Here is a 16,139-nt window from a genome sequence, read left to right on the forward strand (position 1 = left end):
TTGTGACTGTGAGTCTGACATGATTGTCTGCAACACTGGAGCCCCGCAGGGAACGGTTCTTGCCCCGTTTCTCTTCACCATCTACACTGCAGACCTCATGTTTAGCTCAGCAACCTGTCACCTACAGAAGTTCTCTGATGACTCTGCCATTGTCGGTCTGATCACGAATTATGATGACAGAGAGTACAGAGGACTTATACAGAACTTTGTGGACTGGTGCCAATGGAGCTGCCTCCAGATAAATGCGAGGAAAACCAAAGAACTGGTGGTGGATTTCCGTAGGCACAAACACACTTCATCACTTCCATTGGTAAACATTCAGGGAAAGGACATTGTGAGAGTGGACTCTTACAAATACCTGGGTGTTCACCTAAACAACAAACTGGACTGGACAGACAACACTGAGGCAATCTACAAGAAAGGGCAGAGCAGACTCTACAAGAAAGGGCAGAGCAGACTCTTTCTGCTGAGGAGACTAAGGTCTTTTGGAGTGCAGAGAGAGCTACTGAAGACCTTTTTTGACTCTGTTGTGGCCTCAGCCATATTCTATGGAGTGGTCTGCTGGGGCAGCAGCATCTCTACTGCAGACAGGAAGAGACTAGACAAGCTAATCAGGAAGGCCAGCTCAGTCCTGGGGATTCCCCTGGACACTGTACAGGAGGTGGGAGAAAGGAGGATGGTAGCAAAACTATCATCCTAACTGCAGAACGCCTCCCACCCCCTGTATGAAACTGTTACCTCGTTGAGCAGCTCCTTCAGTGACAGACTGTTACATCCTAAGTGTCTGAAGGAGCGATACAGAAGGTCTTTTCTCCCTGCTGCTATTAGACTGTACAATAAAAGCTGCTCCCAGTGAACCATTAACCAAAATACTCACTGCTATTACTGTTCAATGGTGTAATAGTTACTGTTTTTACTGTTTTACTATTTAATAATACTACTGTGTGCAATATTACCTGCAATACGTGCAATATTACCTGCAATATGTGCAATATCACCTGAAATACGTGCAATATTACCTGCAATATGTGCAATACCACCTGTGTGCAATACAACCTGCAATACGTACTTTCCCTCATCTGTATTTATATATCGTGTTGTGTATATACTTGTAATATTATAGTATGTCTTATTTGTCTATTCTTTTATATATTTGCATTTTTTTTTTCCTTCATACTGCTGTAACAAAGAAATTTCCCCACGGTGGGACGAATAAAGGTTTATCTTATCTTATCTTATCCTATCTTATGTCACCATATTCAATCTAATTTTCCTCGAAAAATGCAACAAATTGTCTGTGACTTAATGCTCTCGCTCAGATGAAGTTAACTGTTTTAGTTACAGCATCAACAACATGGTTCAATTTTAACACTGTCTTACATAACACTTCCTGATGTATAATACAATGCAAAAATGTACATTTCGGCACAGGGTTCATTACTGTCACTTTATCCTGCATTCTCTTTAAAAGTCCAACATTTTTTCCCCATCAGATTTGGACAACCGTCTGTTGTCACACCTGCCAGCTTGTCCCGTTTCACTCCTAACCAGAGGTGGGAAGTGCATTTACTGTACTTAAGCAGATCTTTTTGGTATAAGTACTTTACTCCACTATTTATTTTTCAGACTTTTTACTTCTACTCATTACATTTTTACACAAATATCTGTACTTTTAACTTCTTACATTTTCAAAACCGGCTCATTACTTTAGTTATAATCCATTGATTTGGTGAAATATATATTTTTTATTTTCACTGCGCGACGATTTCAGCCGAACAACCGATTTCCTGTCATTGTGCGTCTTTTTCAATCCATTGGTGTATAATGTCCTGTCTCTCACTCACCACAGATGTAGACTAGTTTACAAAGCTAAGAATGAGCAGGGCAGAAGGCAGTAAGAAGTTTGGGGTTAACGTGGATGAGACAGAGGGAGTCAGTGATGTAAACATGACTGAGAACAGACACATTCCTGATCATCATCATCTTTTCTCTGCTTGTGTTCTATATGTGGATGTTCCGCCTGGACACATTTATTCGGTAACAACATTTTTTATTTGTTTTGTATTTATATATATATATATATATATATATATATATATATATATATATATATATATATATATATATATATATACAGTGAGGAAAATAAGTATTTGAACACTATTTTGCAAGTTCTCCCACTTAGAAATCATGGAGGGGTCTGAAATTGTCATCGTAGGTGCATGTCCACTGTGAGAGACATAATCTAAAAAAAAAAAAAATCCAGAAATCACAATATATGATTTTTAAACTATTTATTTGTATGTAAGTATTTGAACACCTGTCTATCAGCTAGAATTCTGACCCTCAAATACCTGTTAGTCTGCCTTTAAAATGTCCACCTCCACTACATTTATTATCCTAAATTAGATGCACCTGTTTGAGGTCGTTAGCTGCATAAAGACACCTATCCACCCCATACAATCAGTAAGAATCCAACTACTAACATGGCCAAGACCATAGAGCTGTCCAAAGACACTAGAGACAAAATTGTACACCTCCACAAGGCTGGAAAGGGCTATGGGGAAATTGCCAAGCAGCTTGGTGAAAAAAGGTCCACTGTTGGAGCAATCATTAGAAAATGGAAGAAGCTAAACACGATTGTCAAGCTCCCTCGGACTGGGGCTCCATGCAAGATCTCACCTCGTGGGGTCTCAATGATCCTAAGGAAGGTGAGAAATCAGCCCAGAACTACACGGGAGGAGCTGGTCAATGACCTGAAAAGAGCTGGGACCACCGTTTCCAAGCTTACTGTTGGTAATACACTAAGACGTCATGGTTTGAAATCATGCATGGCACCGAGGGTTCCCCTGCTTAAACCAGCACATGTCCAGGCACGTTAAGTTTGCCAATGACCATTTGGATGATCCAGAGGAGTCATGGGAGAAAGTCATGTGGTCAGATGAGACCAAAATAGAACTTTTGGGTCATAATTTCACTAAATGTGTTTGGAGGAAGAACAATGATGAGTACCATCCCAAGAACACCATCCCTACTGTGAAGCATGGGGGTGGTAGCATCATGCTTTGGGGGTGTTTTTCTGCACATGGGACAGGGCGACTGCACTGTATTAAGGAGAGGATGACCGGGGCCATGTATTGCGAGATTTTGGGGAACAACCTCCTTCCTTTAGTTAGAGCATTGAAGATGGGTCGAGGCTGGGTCTTCCAACATGACAATGACCCGAAGCACACAGCCAGGATAACCAAGGAGTGGCTCTGTAAGAAGCATATCAAGGTTCTGGGGTGGCCTAGCCAGTCTCCAGACCTAAACCTAATAGAGAATCTTTGGAGAGAGCTCAAACTCCGTGTTTCTTAGCAACAGGCCAGAAACCTGACTGATCTAGAGAAGATCTGTGTGGAGGAGTGGGCCAAAATCCCTCCTGCAGTGTGTGCAAACCTGGTGAAAAACTACAGGAAACGTTTGACCTCTGCAATTGCAAACAAAGGCTACTGTACCAAATATTAACATTGACTTTCTCAGGTGTTCAAATACTTATTTGCAGCTGTATCATACAAATAAATAGTTAAAAAATCATATATTGTGATTTCTGGATTTTTTTTTTTTTAGCTTATGTCTCTCACAGTGGACATGCACCTACGATGACAATTTCAGACCCTTCCATGATTTCTAAGTGGGAGAACTTGCAAAATAGCAGGGTGTTCAAATACTTATTTTCCTTACTGTATATATATACACCGTAATTTCCGGACTATAAAGCGCACCCTTGTATAAGCCGCAACCACTGAATTTTACAAATATTTAAATTTTTAACATAAATAAAACGCACCAGTGTATAAGTCATCTATTTTATGTCTACACTGAAACTAATAAACTTTACACAGGCTTTACCGAAAGAGTGTCTCTTACACGGTGTAACGGGTGAAATATGTTGTGGCTCCTTTAAGAGCAGAGCGGCATTTTGGGAATAGCACGTCACTGCATTCTTCCGGTATTACTGCGTGTGTGTGCGTGTGAGACTGAGGATTATTTGCTCATTATTTTCTGATGTTATGATCCATAAACATTTTCTGATGCTCATTTCTAAGTTTCGTGTGTGTGCATGTGAGACTGAGGATTATGTGCTCATTATTTTCTGATGCTCATTTCTAAGTTTCTTTGACTAACCCATAACGCTGTTGCCAAGAAAAATTAAAAAGCCTGTCTGTGCTTATATGATTTGTGTTGCAACTGGAGTTTTAGTGAGCTCTCCCTTCGTCTAGACTCAACGCGCTACAACGGCTTGTATCTAAACAGTAGCCGACCAAGTAAGTCATTGTTCACTGTCTTCCTCCTTCTTTTCACAACTACAGTGGTACCTTGACCTATGAGTGCATTAATGTACGAGTTTTCCGAGGTACGAGCGGTCACTCTGTCGATTTTTTTGCTTTGTTACGCGGGCAAAAAATTGAGGTACGAGCTCGAGACGCCGCTGCTAGATAGCCAAGCGAAGCCAGAAAGCGAAGATTGTGAAGAAAATTAAGATAAGCAAAGAAGAAAAAGAAAAGATGTTAAAGTTTAGGGATACGTAGTGTACAGAAGTGATAGTAAAAAACAAGTTTTCCCTCCGCCTCCGCTTATCGCCTCTACCCCCCCTACACACACACACACACACACACAGACACACACCCCACCGGCGTTTTCGTTAAGGAAAATACACTGAATAAAACCTTATTATATCTTTACATACTCTTTCTATTATGTTTTTATACAAGATTTGTTATTTAGAAATGTATTTTCCAATTTAATAATGTAACCGAGCGTTCGTGTAGGGTTCGCCTAAACCCTTTATATTAAGTAAAAACAATAAACGAGATTATCCAAACTCTTCACAACTTTATTAAACAGCATAACCTTCAGCCAGAAGTCACCGACACTTTAGCACCCCCGAATGTGCATGTCCCTGACCTATCTATGGCAAGCCCCGAGGGGAAAAAATGGATTACACACACAATGAGCACCAGTCGATCCAGAATTAGTACAGCATAATAAAATTCAATAAAGTCTGTTACATACGTCCCCCCCTCACAAAATAAACGCCCCCGTTTATATGCAACAAAAACATCAGGGAGAATACGTAAAAAAAATAAAAAAATTACAGACCATAAACAGCAATGTATGATGAACATAAAACAAAGCACAGAACCATATGACAACATCCACTTAAAGTCATATTAATGTGTCACTGCTATCTGTGTGTCAAGAGCATGGGTGGTTAACAGTACATTGACGGGAACTCATGCTTCCCGACCGTGGGTCAAAAAGAAAGGAGTGAAATGAGTGCTGGAGTGAGCCGTGGTATTGTAAGCAAAAGCCGCATGTTTCACATAATCGTCCCACTCCCCTCCATAAGTCAAAAGTGTCTTAGCCAGTTGATCAATCAGAGTCCGATTAAAGCTCTCAACCATGCCATCTGATTTCGGGTGGTAAGGTGTGGTGCGAGTCTTTTTAATGTTCAAAAGACGGCAGAGTGTCTGAACCACTTCCGCCTCAAACTGACGACCTTGATCTGAGTGCAAAGTCTCTGGTACACCATGAAGCAGAACATAGTCCTCAAACAGACATTGTGCCACCGTCTGTGCAGACTGTCTGTAAAGCATACAAATTGACAAATTTGGTGAAATAGTCCTCGACGACCAGCACATACCGGTTACCTTTCGAATGTGGCAGGTAGCTCCAAGATGTCCATAGCCACTCTTTCAAATGGTCGCACTGACTGAGAACCACCCATCGGCGCACGGTGGGCTGGAACAGGACCACGCCGCGTTTAACACGCCTTGCACTGCTCACACTATGCTTTAAAATCCTTGTACATGGAAGGCCAGTAACAAAATTGTCTCGCCCGTTTCCACACCCGCTCAGAAGAGAAATGGGCAGAAGCTGGTGCACCATGCAGCTGTAAAAGAATGTCAGATCCCAGAGCAGAGGGAACAACCATTTGAACCACCGGTTTACCCGTGTGTGGGCAGAAAACTGAACGGCATAGAGAATGGACGACTCAGGGCGGCGAGAAAGCGCATCCGCGTTCCCATGACAATGTACATCTTTGTGTACAATGACCCAATTCAAAGGGTCAAGCTCCAGGATCCATCTACCCCTTCTGCCTGTTGGATCGTCATCAATGGACATATGCCGAAGTGCTAAGAGCGGACGGTGGTCTGTGATAATGGTAAATGCAGTAAGTCCGATGTTATGCTTAAACTCCTGTACTGCCCACACAACAGCCCACAACTCACGATCAAAGGTGGACCAACGCCTCTGCGTGGAAGTCAGTGTCCGGCTGGCATATGCGACAACACGTTCCAGTCCATCTCTGTCCTGGGCAAGAACTGCACCGACTGCTAAGTTGGACGCATCTGTGTAAATTTTAAAAGGTACACTTAAGTCAGGCAATATCACTACAGGGTCAGATGACAACACACTTTTTAAATGGTTAAATGACGTGTCACATTTAGGAGTCCACACAAAGGGGACATTCTTCCCAACAAGTTGGTTCAGCGGGGCAGCAAGTTTAGAAAAACCCGTAACAAAGCGTCTGTAATAGGAACAAAGTCCCACAAAGCCTCTCACCTCAGAAGGAGAATGGGGAACTGGCCAAATCAAGAATTTTTCAGTGTTCTTAGGGTCAGGTTGGAAACCCTTTCGAGAGACTACATGGCCCAGAAAAACCACATGATCTCTGGCAAGGTGGCATTTGCCTGGATTCAGTCTCAACCCAGCAGACTGGAATCTTGAAAACATGTCCTTGAGGCTCAACAGATGTTCTGCAAATGTTTTGTTATAGATCAAAATGTCATCGAGATATACCATGCAGATGTGCCACGGGAGCCCTCTAAGAACTAGCTCCATCAAACGTTGAAATGTGGCAGAAGCATTGCAAAGACCCATTGGCATGGACCGCCACTAATAGAGCCCTTGTCCCGTAGTAAAGGCCGTCGTCTCTCGATCCTCCTCTGCGACTTCCACCTGCCAGTAACCGTTAGAAAAATCCAGCATGCTAAACCACATCGCGCCTGCTAACGCATCTAAGGTGTCATCCACACGAGGCAGGGGATGTGAGTCTTTAATAGTCACACTGTTTAAGCATCTATAGTCCACACAAAAACGCCAGGTGCCACACATCTTCCTAACTAAAACAACTGGTGATGCCCATGGGCTACAGCTTTCCTCAATAACGCCATCTGCTAACAGGTCAGCCACTTGTTTCTCTATCTCAACCCGTTTTCCTGGAGCTGCACGGTATGCAAGCTGCTTAATAGGTGCTTGCTCACCCGTTCTGATGTGATGTTTTACAAGTTTACATTTACTGCCATCCCGTCTGGACAAGCTGAAAATATCGTTGTACTCCAACAGTAATGACGAAAGTGAAGCTTTCTTGGACTCAGAAATAGGTGACTCATCCAGCGACACAGGAGGGATATCACTGGGAAAGGACACTGTCGCTATATCCACTGGAGTATGGAATGGCTGAACATCGGAGTCATCAACTGGGTAAAATTCACCCAGGTGCATGTCTTCCTTCAAGAAAATTTCCTGCCCGGTAGGGTTTAAGATCCAAGCTTTAGTAAATCCATTGTGAACTGTGCCCACCATGTGAGCAACAACTAGGTTGGAAGAATCTGCCACATTTGGGTCCAGATATCCAACAAAGTCACTCGTTAAGCGAGCTGTATTAGGCAAGCATACTTTAACAGGCACCACAGACTCACTGAGTGGAGGTAAGGTCATAGCAGTGGCCAGCGAAACATTGCAGCACCTGGGAACAAAGTCTTTGCTGGTAAGGAGAGGAACTGAGATGTCCCGCAGTTGTAGCTTAGCACAGCTGAGGTCCAATAAAGCATGATTCCTCAATAGAAAGTCCCAGCCTAGCAATAGAGTTTGTGTGGTCTCTCTCAGCACATGAAACACATGCTGCCATAATTCAGTGCCCAGCTGAAACGTTATTGTGATAGTACTTAATGTATCTAGCATTTTTCCATTCACCGCACGAGCCGACACATAGTCCCTTTTCAGCGGCTGATTACGAAGTGTTGGAATTGACATACGAAAGTCAGAGCTCATGAGAGAAACATTGGAACCAGAATCCACTAACATTTGCACTTCAACACCTTCAATAACTCCTCTCACATATGACACTAGCAGCTCCTGACCACTGTTGAAAATACCAAAATAACATTCACGTCTTCAGGGACTGAGTAGCCATCGTTAACACGGTCCTTCTGAGAGCCCTCAGGTAGTATAGCTGGTGTTTGGGCCGCAACATCATCTACTGTCCGTTTCCCGGCACACTGCGACGTTCTGCTCTGCCAGGAGACATGAATCGCACGCCTCTTTTCCTTGAATCATCCTCATGACTGGTCCATCTACGAGCGGAGCTGGGGCTGCATCTAGCAGGGGAGCGAGCAGCGTATGAGTTGTTATAATCGCGAACATTCATACATGATGTATGTTCATCACTGCATTGGAACATTTTATTCTCAGTCTCAGGTGAACGGCCCCTCCGTGCGCTGTCAAAAACACGTGACTGGCATCCACGGCCCCTGCAGACACCCTGGCACATACCATTAGACCGAGAGCGGTCTCCACTCCACTCATTTGTCGCTCTCGAAATTGCACCGGATTTCAGTCTTTGGTTTTCCTCACCTAAACGCCTTAGCTCCATCCTTATATCTCTTATTTCTCCTGTTAGCTGATCCACTGCTCTATAAAGTCCTCCATTATCAGTCACAGAGTGAACAGCAGAAACTCCATCCATATTGCCATAGGCATTATTAACAGGCATGCAATCAGTCTTGATCGTGTCCCTAGCCATTTCACACCGGCCGGCAATTATCACAGCTTCCTCCAAGTCTGTTGCTCCTTGTTCGTGGCATTTAGCTCTGAGCACAGGATCCAGACCAGCCACGAAACGGCAAAACTTTTCCTCTTTCTGCGCCTTGTCCCCATATTCTGGAAAAGCCTCGTCCACTAACCTGCTGATCTCCGCCGCATACACCTCCAAACTTTCCCGCGGAGCACGAGAGTGAGCTGATAGGCTGGCTCTGAAACAATCCATGAACTGTTGGTGCCCGAAAGCCTCCTTGGTCTCTCTTTCACCGCTGTATAATCCGCTTGAACGGCCGCAGTAAGACTGTCCCACAGGAGAAATACCGCGTTGCTCAAGCGTGTCGGCAGAATTCTCAACAGTTCATAATTAGAGGACGCAGCGCCATCTCCCTCAGTTAGCGCTTGGACCGCGACCTCAAACTGCCGCGCCCAGCATAGAAAGCTCTGCTTTTCGTCACCGGAGAACGGCGGTGGTAACTCAATTCTCACGTGTCTGTTGATCCTGTCGCGGTCCCGTTTTGGGTAGAAATCATCCTCGTCTTTACACCACATGATGGCCGTGCCCACGCTGAACCCGCACGTGCTAACTCAGCTAAGCACTTTGTAACTATAAACTAACTAATTAAACACCCGCGGTAACACTGAACCAGGTAAATGACAAAAACAAAAAAAAAACGCTGCCACCAATGTAACCGAGCGTTCATGTAGGGTTCGCCTAAACACTTTATATTAAGTAAAAACAATAAACGAGATTATCCAAACTCTTCACAACTTTATTAAACTGCATAACCTTCAGCCAGAAGTCACCGACACCCCAAGTGCACATGTCCCTTACCTATCTATGGCAAGCCCTGAGGGGAAAATAATGAATTACAAACACAATGAGCACCAGTCGATCCAGAATTAGTACAGCATAATAAAATTCAATAAAGTCTGTTACAATAACATAAAACATAAATACGGGGTGTCATTTTGAGGGTTGGAACGGATCAATGCCATTTTAAGTATTTTCAATATGGAAAACTGTTTTGATGTGCGAGCAAATGGAGATACGAGCTCGTCCATGGAACGAATTAAACTCGTAGGTCAAGGTACCACTGTATTTCTCTGGGGAATTTATCTTTTGGCATCGTCGTGGCCACCGGTGGAAGTTTTTCTCCCGAAGCCGTGAAGCTCAGAACACAGGTGAGGTGCGTTTTTTCGTTTCCGTTCGGAAATTTATTGGTCTAATGTTATGTCGCTAAAATTAATTTGTAATTCAATTGAAATGATTGTAAACGGCACTACATTTTATTAACACGCTATCAATTCAGCGCGCATTTTTGTTTTTACCATTTTTATAAAAATTTTAATACATAAATAAATATCTATGTAAATACATAAAAAATACATTTATCCACAACGTTTTTTCTTTACTTAGATATAAAATAAATAAACTCCAGATAAAAATATTTTTAATCAGTAAACTTTTGTTTTATTTCTGTGCCAAGTCTCAAATCAAACACCAAATCCGCCATGTTTTACACAATTAACCCTCTAGGTGGCGTTTTGTGGGTTTTTCCCTCATAATGGCGACAGAAACTTAAATTGTCTTTATTGATTGTACAGATTAGAACAATTCATCATTCAAATCTGTAAAATGTCTATAATTATATAAAAGCTTCTTGACTCGACTTGAAGTGGTGCACTTTCCCTTGTTATTTATTTCACTTATCTCTGCACTGCTATAGCCTTTATATTTAATCACTGTACATATGCTTACATATATATCACATGCTGTAAATATGAAACATATTTATCTACACTATTGCTACTTTTTACACTTCTGGTAGATGCCAAACTGCATTTCGTTGCTCGATTGATCTTTGTCATTGCATTGTAAAGGTACACAGCAACGAAATGCAGTTTGACATCTACCAGAAGTGCAAAAAGTAGCAATTCCCTGGACAATAAACCACAAATACTTTATTTATATCCAAGATTTTTTGCATGTGGTGGAAATTTTCTTTTTAATTATCTTCAGTATTTATATAAACTTTGGTTGCATTTTTAAATGTACTTGGTGTCAAAATGTATAAAATTATAACCACAGTTGTAATTATTATAAAAAAAAAAAGTGTTACTCACAAACTCACAACTGTACTGTTCCCTTTACAAGTGTGGAATGAGAGTTAAAGTAGAAGTATAATGAATAAACTGTTATATTACCACAATACAGTTGAAACCAGATATTTACATACACTGTAGAAAAAAACTTACATTATACATACATACATATATCATACATTAAATCAGAGTAAAATTTTTCTGTTTTAAATCAATAAATATTAACATATTTTTTGCATTGTTAAATGTCAGAATCGAGCGAGGGAGAATTTTTATTATCACTTTCATCAAAGTCAGACTTATACATACACTTCCTTAGTATTTGGTGGAATTGCACCGAAATTGTTCCACTTGGGCCAAACGTTTTGGGTTTCCACAAGCTTTCTACAATTGTTTGCTGGAATTTTGGCCCACTCCTCTTGACAGAACTGGTGTAACTGGGTCAGGTTTGTAGGCCTTCTTGCTCGCACTCGCCTTTTCAGCGCCGCCCACAAATTTTCTATGGGATTGATATCAGGGCTTTGTGATGGCCACTCCAGTACCTTGAATTTGTTGTCCTTAAGCCACTTTGTAACTAATTTGGAGGTATGCTTGGCGTCATTGTCCATTTGGAAGACCAAGCTTAAACTTCCTGGCTGATGTCTTCAGATGTTGCTTTAATATATCCACATAATTTTCTTTTCTCATGATGCCATCTATTTTGTAAAGTGCACCAGTCCCTTCTGCAGCAAAGCAGCCCCACAACATTATACTACCACCTCCATACTTGACAGTTGGGTGGTGTTCTGAGGCTTCAAAGCTTCGCCCTTTTTCCTACAAATATACCGTTTATCATTATGGCCGAACAGTTCAATTTTTGTTTCGTCAGACCACAGGACATGTCCCCAAAAAAAGATTTTTTCCCTCATGTGCAGTTGCAAACTGTAGTCTGGCTTTTTTATGGTGGTTTTGAAGTAATGGCTTTCTCTTCCCAGAGTAACCTTTCAGCTCATGGCGGTACAGTATTCGTTTTACTGTGGACAATGACACTGTCTTACCAGTTTCAGCCAGCATCTTCACAAGATCTTTTGCTGTTGTTCTGGGGTTGATTTGCACATTTCGCAACAAAAAAACTTTCCTCTCTCCTTCCTGAGCGGTATGACGGTTGTACATTCCCATGTTTTTTATACTTGCGTGTTATTGTCTGAATGGATGAACGTGGGACCTTCAGGCATCTGGAAATTGCACCTAAGGATGAGCTATACTTGTGGAGGTCAACAATTCTTTTTCTGATGTCTTGGTGGATTTCTCTTAATTTTCCCATGATGTCAAAGAAAGAGGCTCTGTGTTTGAGGTGTGCCTTTATATGCATCCACAGGTGTGCCACCAATTAACTCGAATGGAATCAATTAACCTATCAGAGGCTTCTTAAGCTCAGAATGGAATCATCTGGAGTTTTTTTTTTTTTGTTTAAAGGCACGATAAACTTAGTGTACGTATACTTCTGACTTTGATGAAAGTGATAATAAAAATACATAAAAATTCTCCCTTGCTCGATTCTGACATTTAACAGATGCAAAAAATATGTTAATATTTATTGATTTAAAACAGAAAAAGTTTACTCTGATTTAATGTATGACAGTAAAGAAATAATAGTTTTTGTGTTTTTTTCTGAAGTGTATGTGAATATCTGGTTTCAACTGTATATTAGCAATTCGCTATACAACCACCTGTCTGGCCAAGTACTGGCACACTGCTTCACTTAACGGGTATCCCTTATTGCCTTTCACATTAATTAGACAGTTAATTTCTATGAAACATATTAGTAGCGGCTTCATATGCATCTTTACTGTATCATATTGTTGACTATGCATCAAATTGCATGATAGAGATGCACATCCTACAACCAAGCATTAACCCACAACACATTTATCACATAAAAAAGGTTAACTCAATAAAATAAATTATTATGCAAGCTATATGGACATTTTACAATGCTATTTTTTCTAGAATCTTAAGTAAGGAAACCATGAGATTTGATTATCTGGTTTAGGAAACCTAAAATCTGGTCAGTATCAATAATAAAGAAAAGAGTTAAACAGAAACTGAACAGAAGTTGCAGCTTCAAATGTTGCACATTCACTGGAAATTTATGAGTGGAGGAGCAAAAACTAAAAGAAAAAAAAACGACAAAACAAGTAATAGAAATACCCAAAAGAAAACAATGCTTCTGGAACAGAACTTGCAAGTTTGCTAAATTGAAGTTTTGTTTTATTCTAATCAATAGTGCACTTCAAACATTCTTCGGTAAACAACATGACCCACTAAAAGAATAAACTTTGAAATCAAATTAAAATGAAATTTATTAGGAATTAGCCTGGATATCTTGTATAGGAATACTGGATAGCAGAGAACAGATCCTGTACAGATATTCTAAAAGAGAAAATGCCTACATCTATAAATGGCTGTGATTATGCAAAATTAATGACAGTTAGGACAGTTAATTGCATCCAATCTCCAGTCTGGGTCTCAGTGTTTCTCAAGGGCTTTGGTCAGTAGATCATTTAAACGAGAGATCATTGGCCGAGGGTCATCATTTAGACCAGCTGTGATCATAGCATTGTCAAAAATCTGAAACATCAAACAATGATAACTGATTATACATAGGCATATGTCAATTATGCAACAGGGTGTTAGAATGTTGGCTAATAGGTTAATACAGTTACAAATTATGAAACTAAAAGATTGACAAACCTGTTCAAGAAGCAACTGTGCAAGATCAGGATTAGAGTCTTTCAGCACATTAAGCTTTTTGATGAGGTCATGCCTGCAAAACAGGTAAATTGTTTCACCTTTAACACTGTTCTATTCAACAGTGATAAATACTTTATTAAAAATGATTCCATGGCAGAACGTATTTAGTTTATATTGTGCCTTGTCAAGAGTTAATTTGTGACGTTTCTTGCTTTCTTAATGTGCTTTAGATGATCTATTGTCTTGTGCAGAGAAAGGGTGGGTACGGAGTCATTAGCCCCATTAGTGCTACTAATATGATTACAGTAAAACCCTGTTGTACGAGCAACCTATAGTACGAGCGACCTTGCTCGCAAAATTTTACCCTATTTCACGAGCAAATTTCGAAGGCATGAGCAAACCCACGCTGCCGGTTCCCCATTTACGGCGGAGGGAAGCATCAGTCGCTTAGTTGACGACGTATCACTCGGTCACTCTCGTTGTTCAGTACAGCAAAAACGTAACTTTAGTTTTATATTTTTATTTCACTAAAAATCTTGAAAAATGTCTCCCAAGAAAATCAGTGATGGTGCTGTGAAAACGAAAGTAAATAGAATTACCATGGAAACCGAGGAGGTTATGAGCATGGTGCGCATCTCAAACTCGCAATAAACCACTACCACATGAATAAGTGTTAAATTATGTTTACATTATTGTATTTGTTTATTAAAATAGGCTACAAATACTTTTTAAACGCAGAAATAAGCGATTGAATGAGATCTCGGAACGGATTAAATCGCTTTTACATTCATTCTTATGGGGAAAATCAGTTTGAACGTACGAGCAAATGGACCTACGAGCAATTTTCAAGAACGAATTATGCTCGTACAACGGAGTTTTACTGTACTGCCATACAAATCCATATTATGCCAAAAGAACAAATCCATATTATGCAAGAAAAACATTTCTCAAGATGGTGCTGGTGAGGTCAGCTGCCGCCACGACTGCTCCGGTTATGCGTTCTCTTTTTTGTGTTTATTTTATATACTTGTTTACTTAGTTACCGTTCTATTTACACAAGATGGACAACATTAGATATGACAGAGCCACTCATATCTATTGGTGTACAATCCACTCACCTTTCGCTGTTTTTAAACCCGGACCCAATAGTACCTGGACCTTACCTAGTATCCTGTTGGCCAATGTCCAGTCACTGGAAAACAAGCTCGACGACCTCAGGGCAAGGGTCAAGTTCCAGAGGGAGTGTTTCATCACTACGACACTACCAGACCCTCTACAGTTCGCGTACCATTCTACTAAGGACGCTATCGCAAATCTTCTGCCCACAACAATGAGACACCTGGACTACAGAAAAGGGAATTATGCAAAGATGCTATTTGTGGACTACAGTTCAGCGTTTAACACCATAATTCCCTCTATGCTCACCTCCAAGTTGGAGGTCCTGGGACTCAGCCTGCCGCTGTGTCAATGGATCTCTAACTTCCTGACAGACAGACCACAAGCCGTACGGGTGGGCAAACGTACCTCATCCACCCTCACCCTCAGCACTGGAGCTCCCCAGGGTTGTGTTCTGAGCCTCCTGCTGTACTCACTGTACACATGTGACTGTGTGGCCACTTTCAACTCCACCACCATCATCAAGTTTGCAGACGACACTGTTGTAGTGGGCCTGATCTCCAACAGCGACGAGACGGCCTACCTACAGGAGGTTAAAAACCTGGAGAGATGGTGCCAGGTGAACAACCTTCCTCTGAACGTCAGAAAGACTAAGAAGTTGATAGTGGACTTCAGCATGAAGCAGGAGCGGTCATACCAACCGCTAAACATCAACGGGACCCCACTGGAGAGAGTGGACAGTTTCCGGTACCTAGGTGTTCACATCACACAGGACCTGTCTTGGTCCTGTCACATCAACACCCTGGTGAAGAAGGCCCAGCAGCGTCTGTACTATCTGAGATGCTTAAGGGACTTTAAACTTCGCTCTCAGGTTCTAAAGACTTTCTACACCTGCACCATTGAGAGCGTTCTGACGGGTAGCATCACTTCCTGGTTCGGGAACAGCATCATGCAGGACAGGCGAACCCTCCAGAGGTGCATTCAGCTGAACGTACTATTCACACGGAGCAGGACATCTACAGCACACGGTGCCGGACCAGGGCCAGAAAGACTGTGAAGGACCTCAGCCATCCCAACAATGGACTCTTTTCTTTGTTGCGTTCAGGGAAACGCTTCCGCTCCTTGAAAACGAGCATAGAGAGAATGAGGAGGAGCTTCTTCCCGCATGCCTTTTAGAGTTTAAACCAGGAAACACCCAGGATCTGGAACTGGTCCTCTCTCTCCATCTTCACACTTTTTCTGCACAATTTTCATTTTGCACTATGACACTTTAATCTCTGGACTTGACAGCACAGTGCAGTTTATACCACACCATACCG

General features: G+C 41.6%; 1 protein-coding gene across 3 annotated transcripts in view; it reads right to left on the reverse strand.

Moving 5' to 3' along the window:
• Positions 1–13,297: 13,297 nt before the first annotated feature.
• The window catches only part of trap1 (TNF receptor-associated protein 1), a 123,984-nt gene continuing 121,142 nt past the window's right edge, over positions 13,298–16,139 (reverse strand). For all 3 annotated transcript variants that reach the window (XM_083565837.1, XM_083565835.1, XM_083565836.1), the window contains 2 exons: positions 13,705–13,777; positions 13,298–13,581 (listed from right to left, as the gene is read on the reverse strand). In XM_083565837.1, coding sequence (XP_083421963.1) covers positions 13,480–13,581; positions 13,705–13,777 — 175 coding nt within the window. In that variant the 3' untranslated portion in view covers positions 13,298–13,479. The remainder of the gene's footprint in view (positions 13,582–13,704; positions 13,778–16,139) is intronic.

This window comes from Silurus aristotelis (genome assembly GCF_946808225.1).
Source record: "Silurus aristotelis genome assembly, chromosome: 17".
Taxonomy (NCBI): Eukaryota; Metazoa; Chordata; class Actinopteri; order Siluriformes; family Siluridae; genus Silurus; species Silurus aristotelis.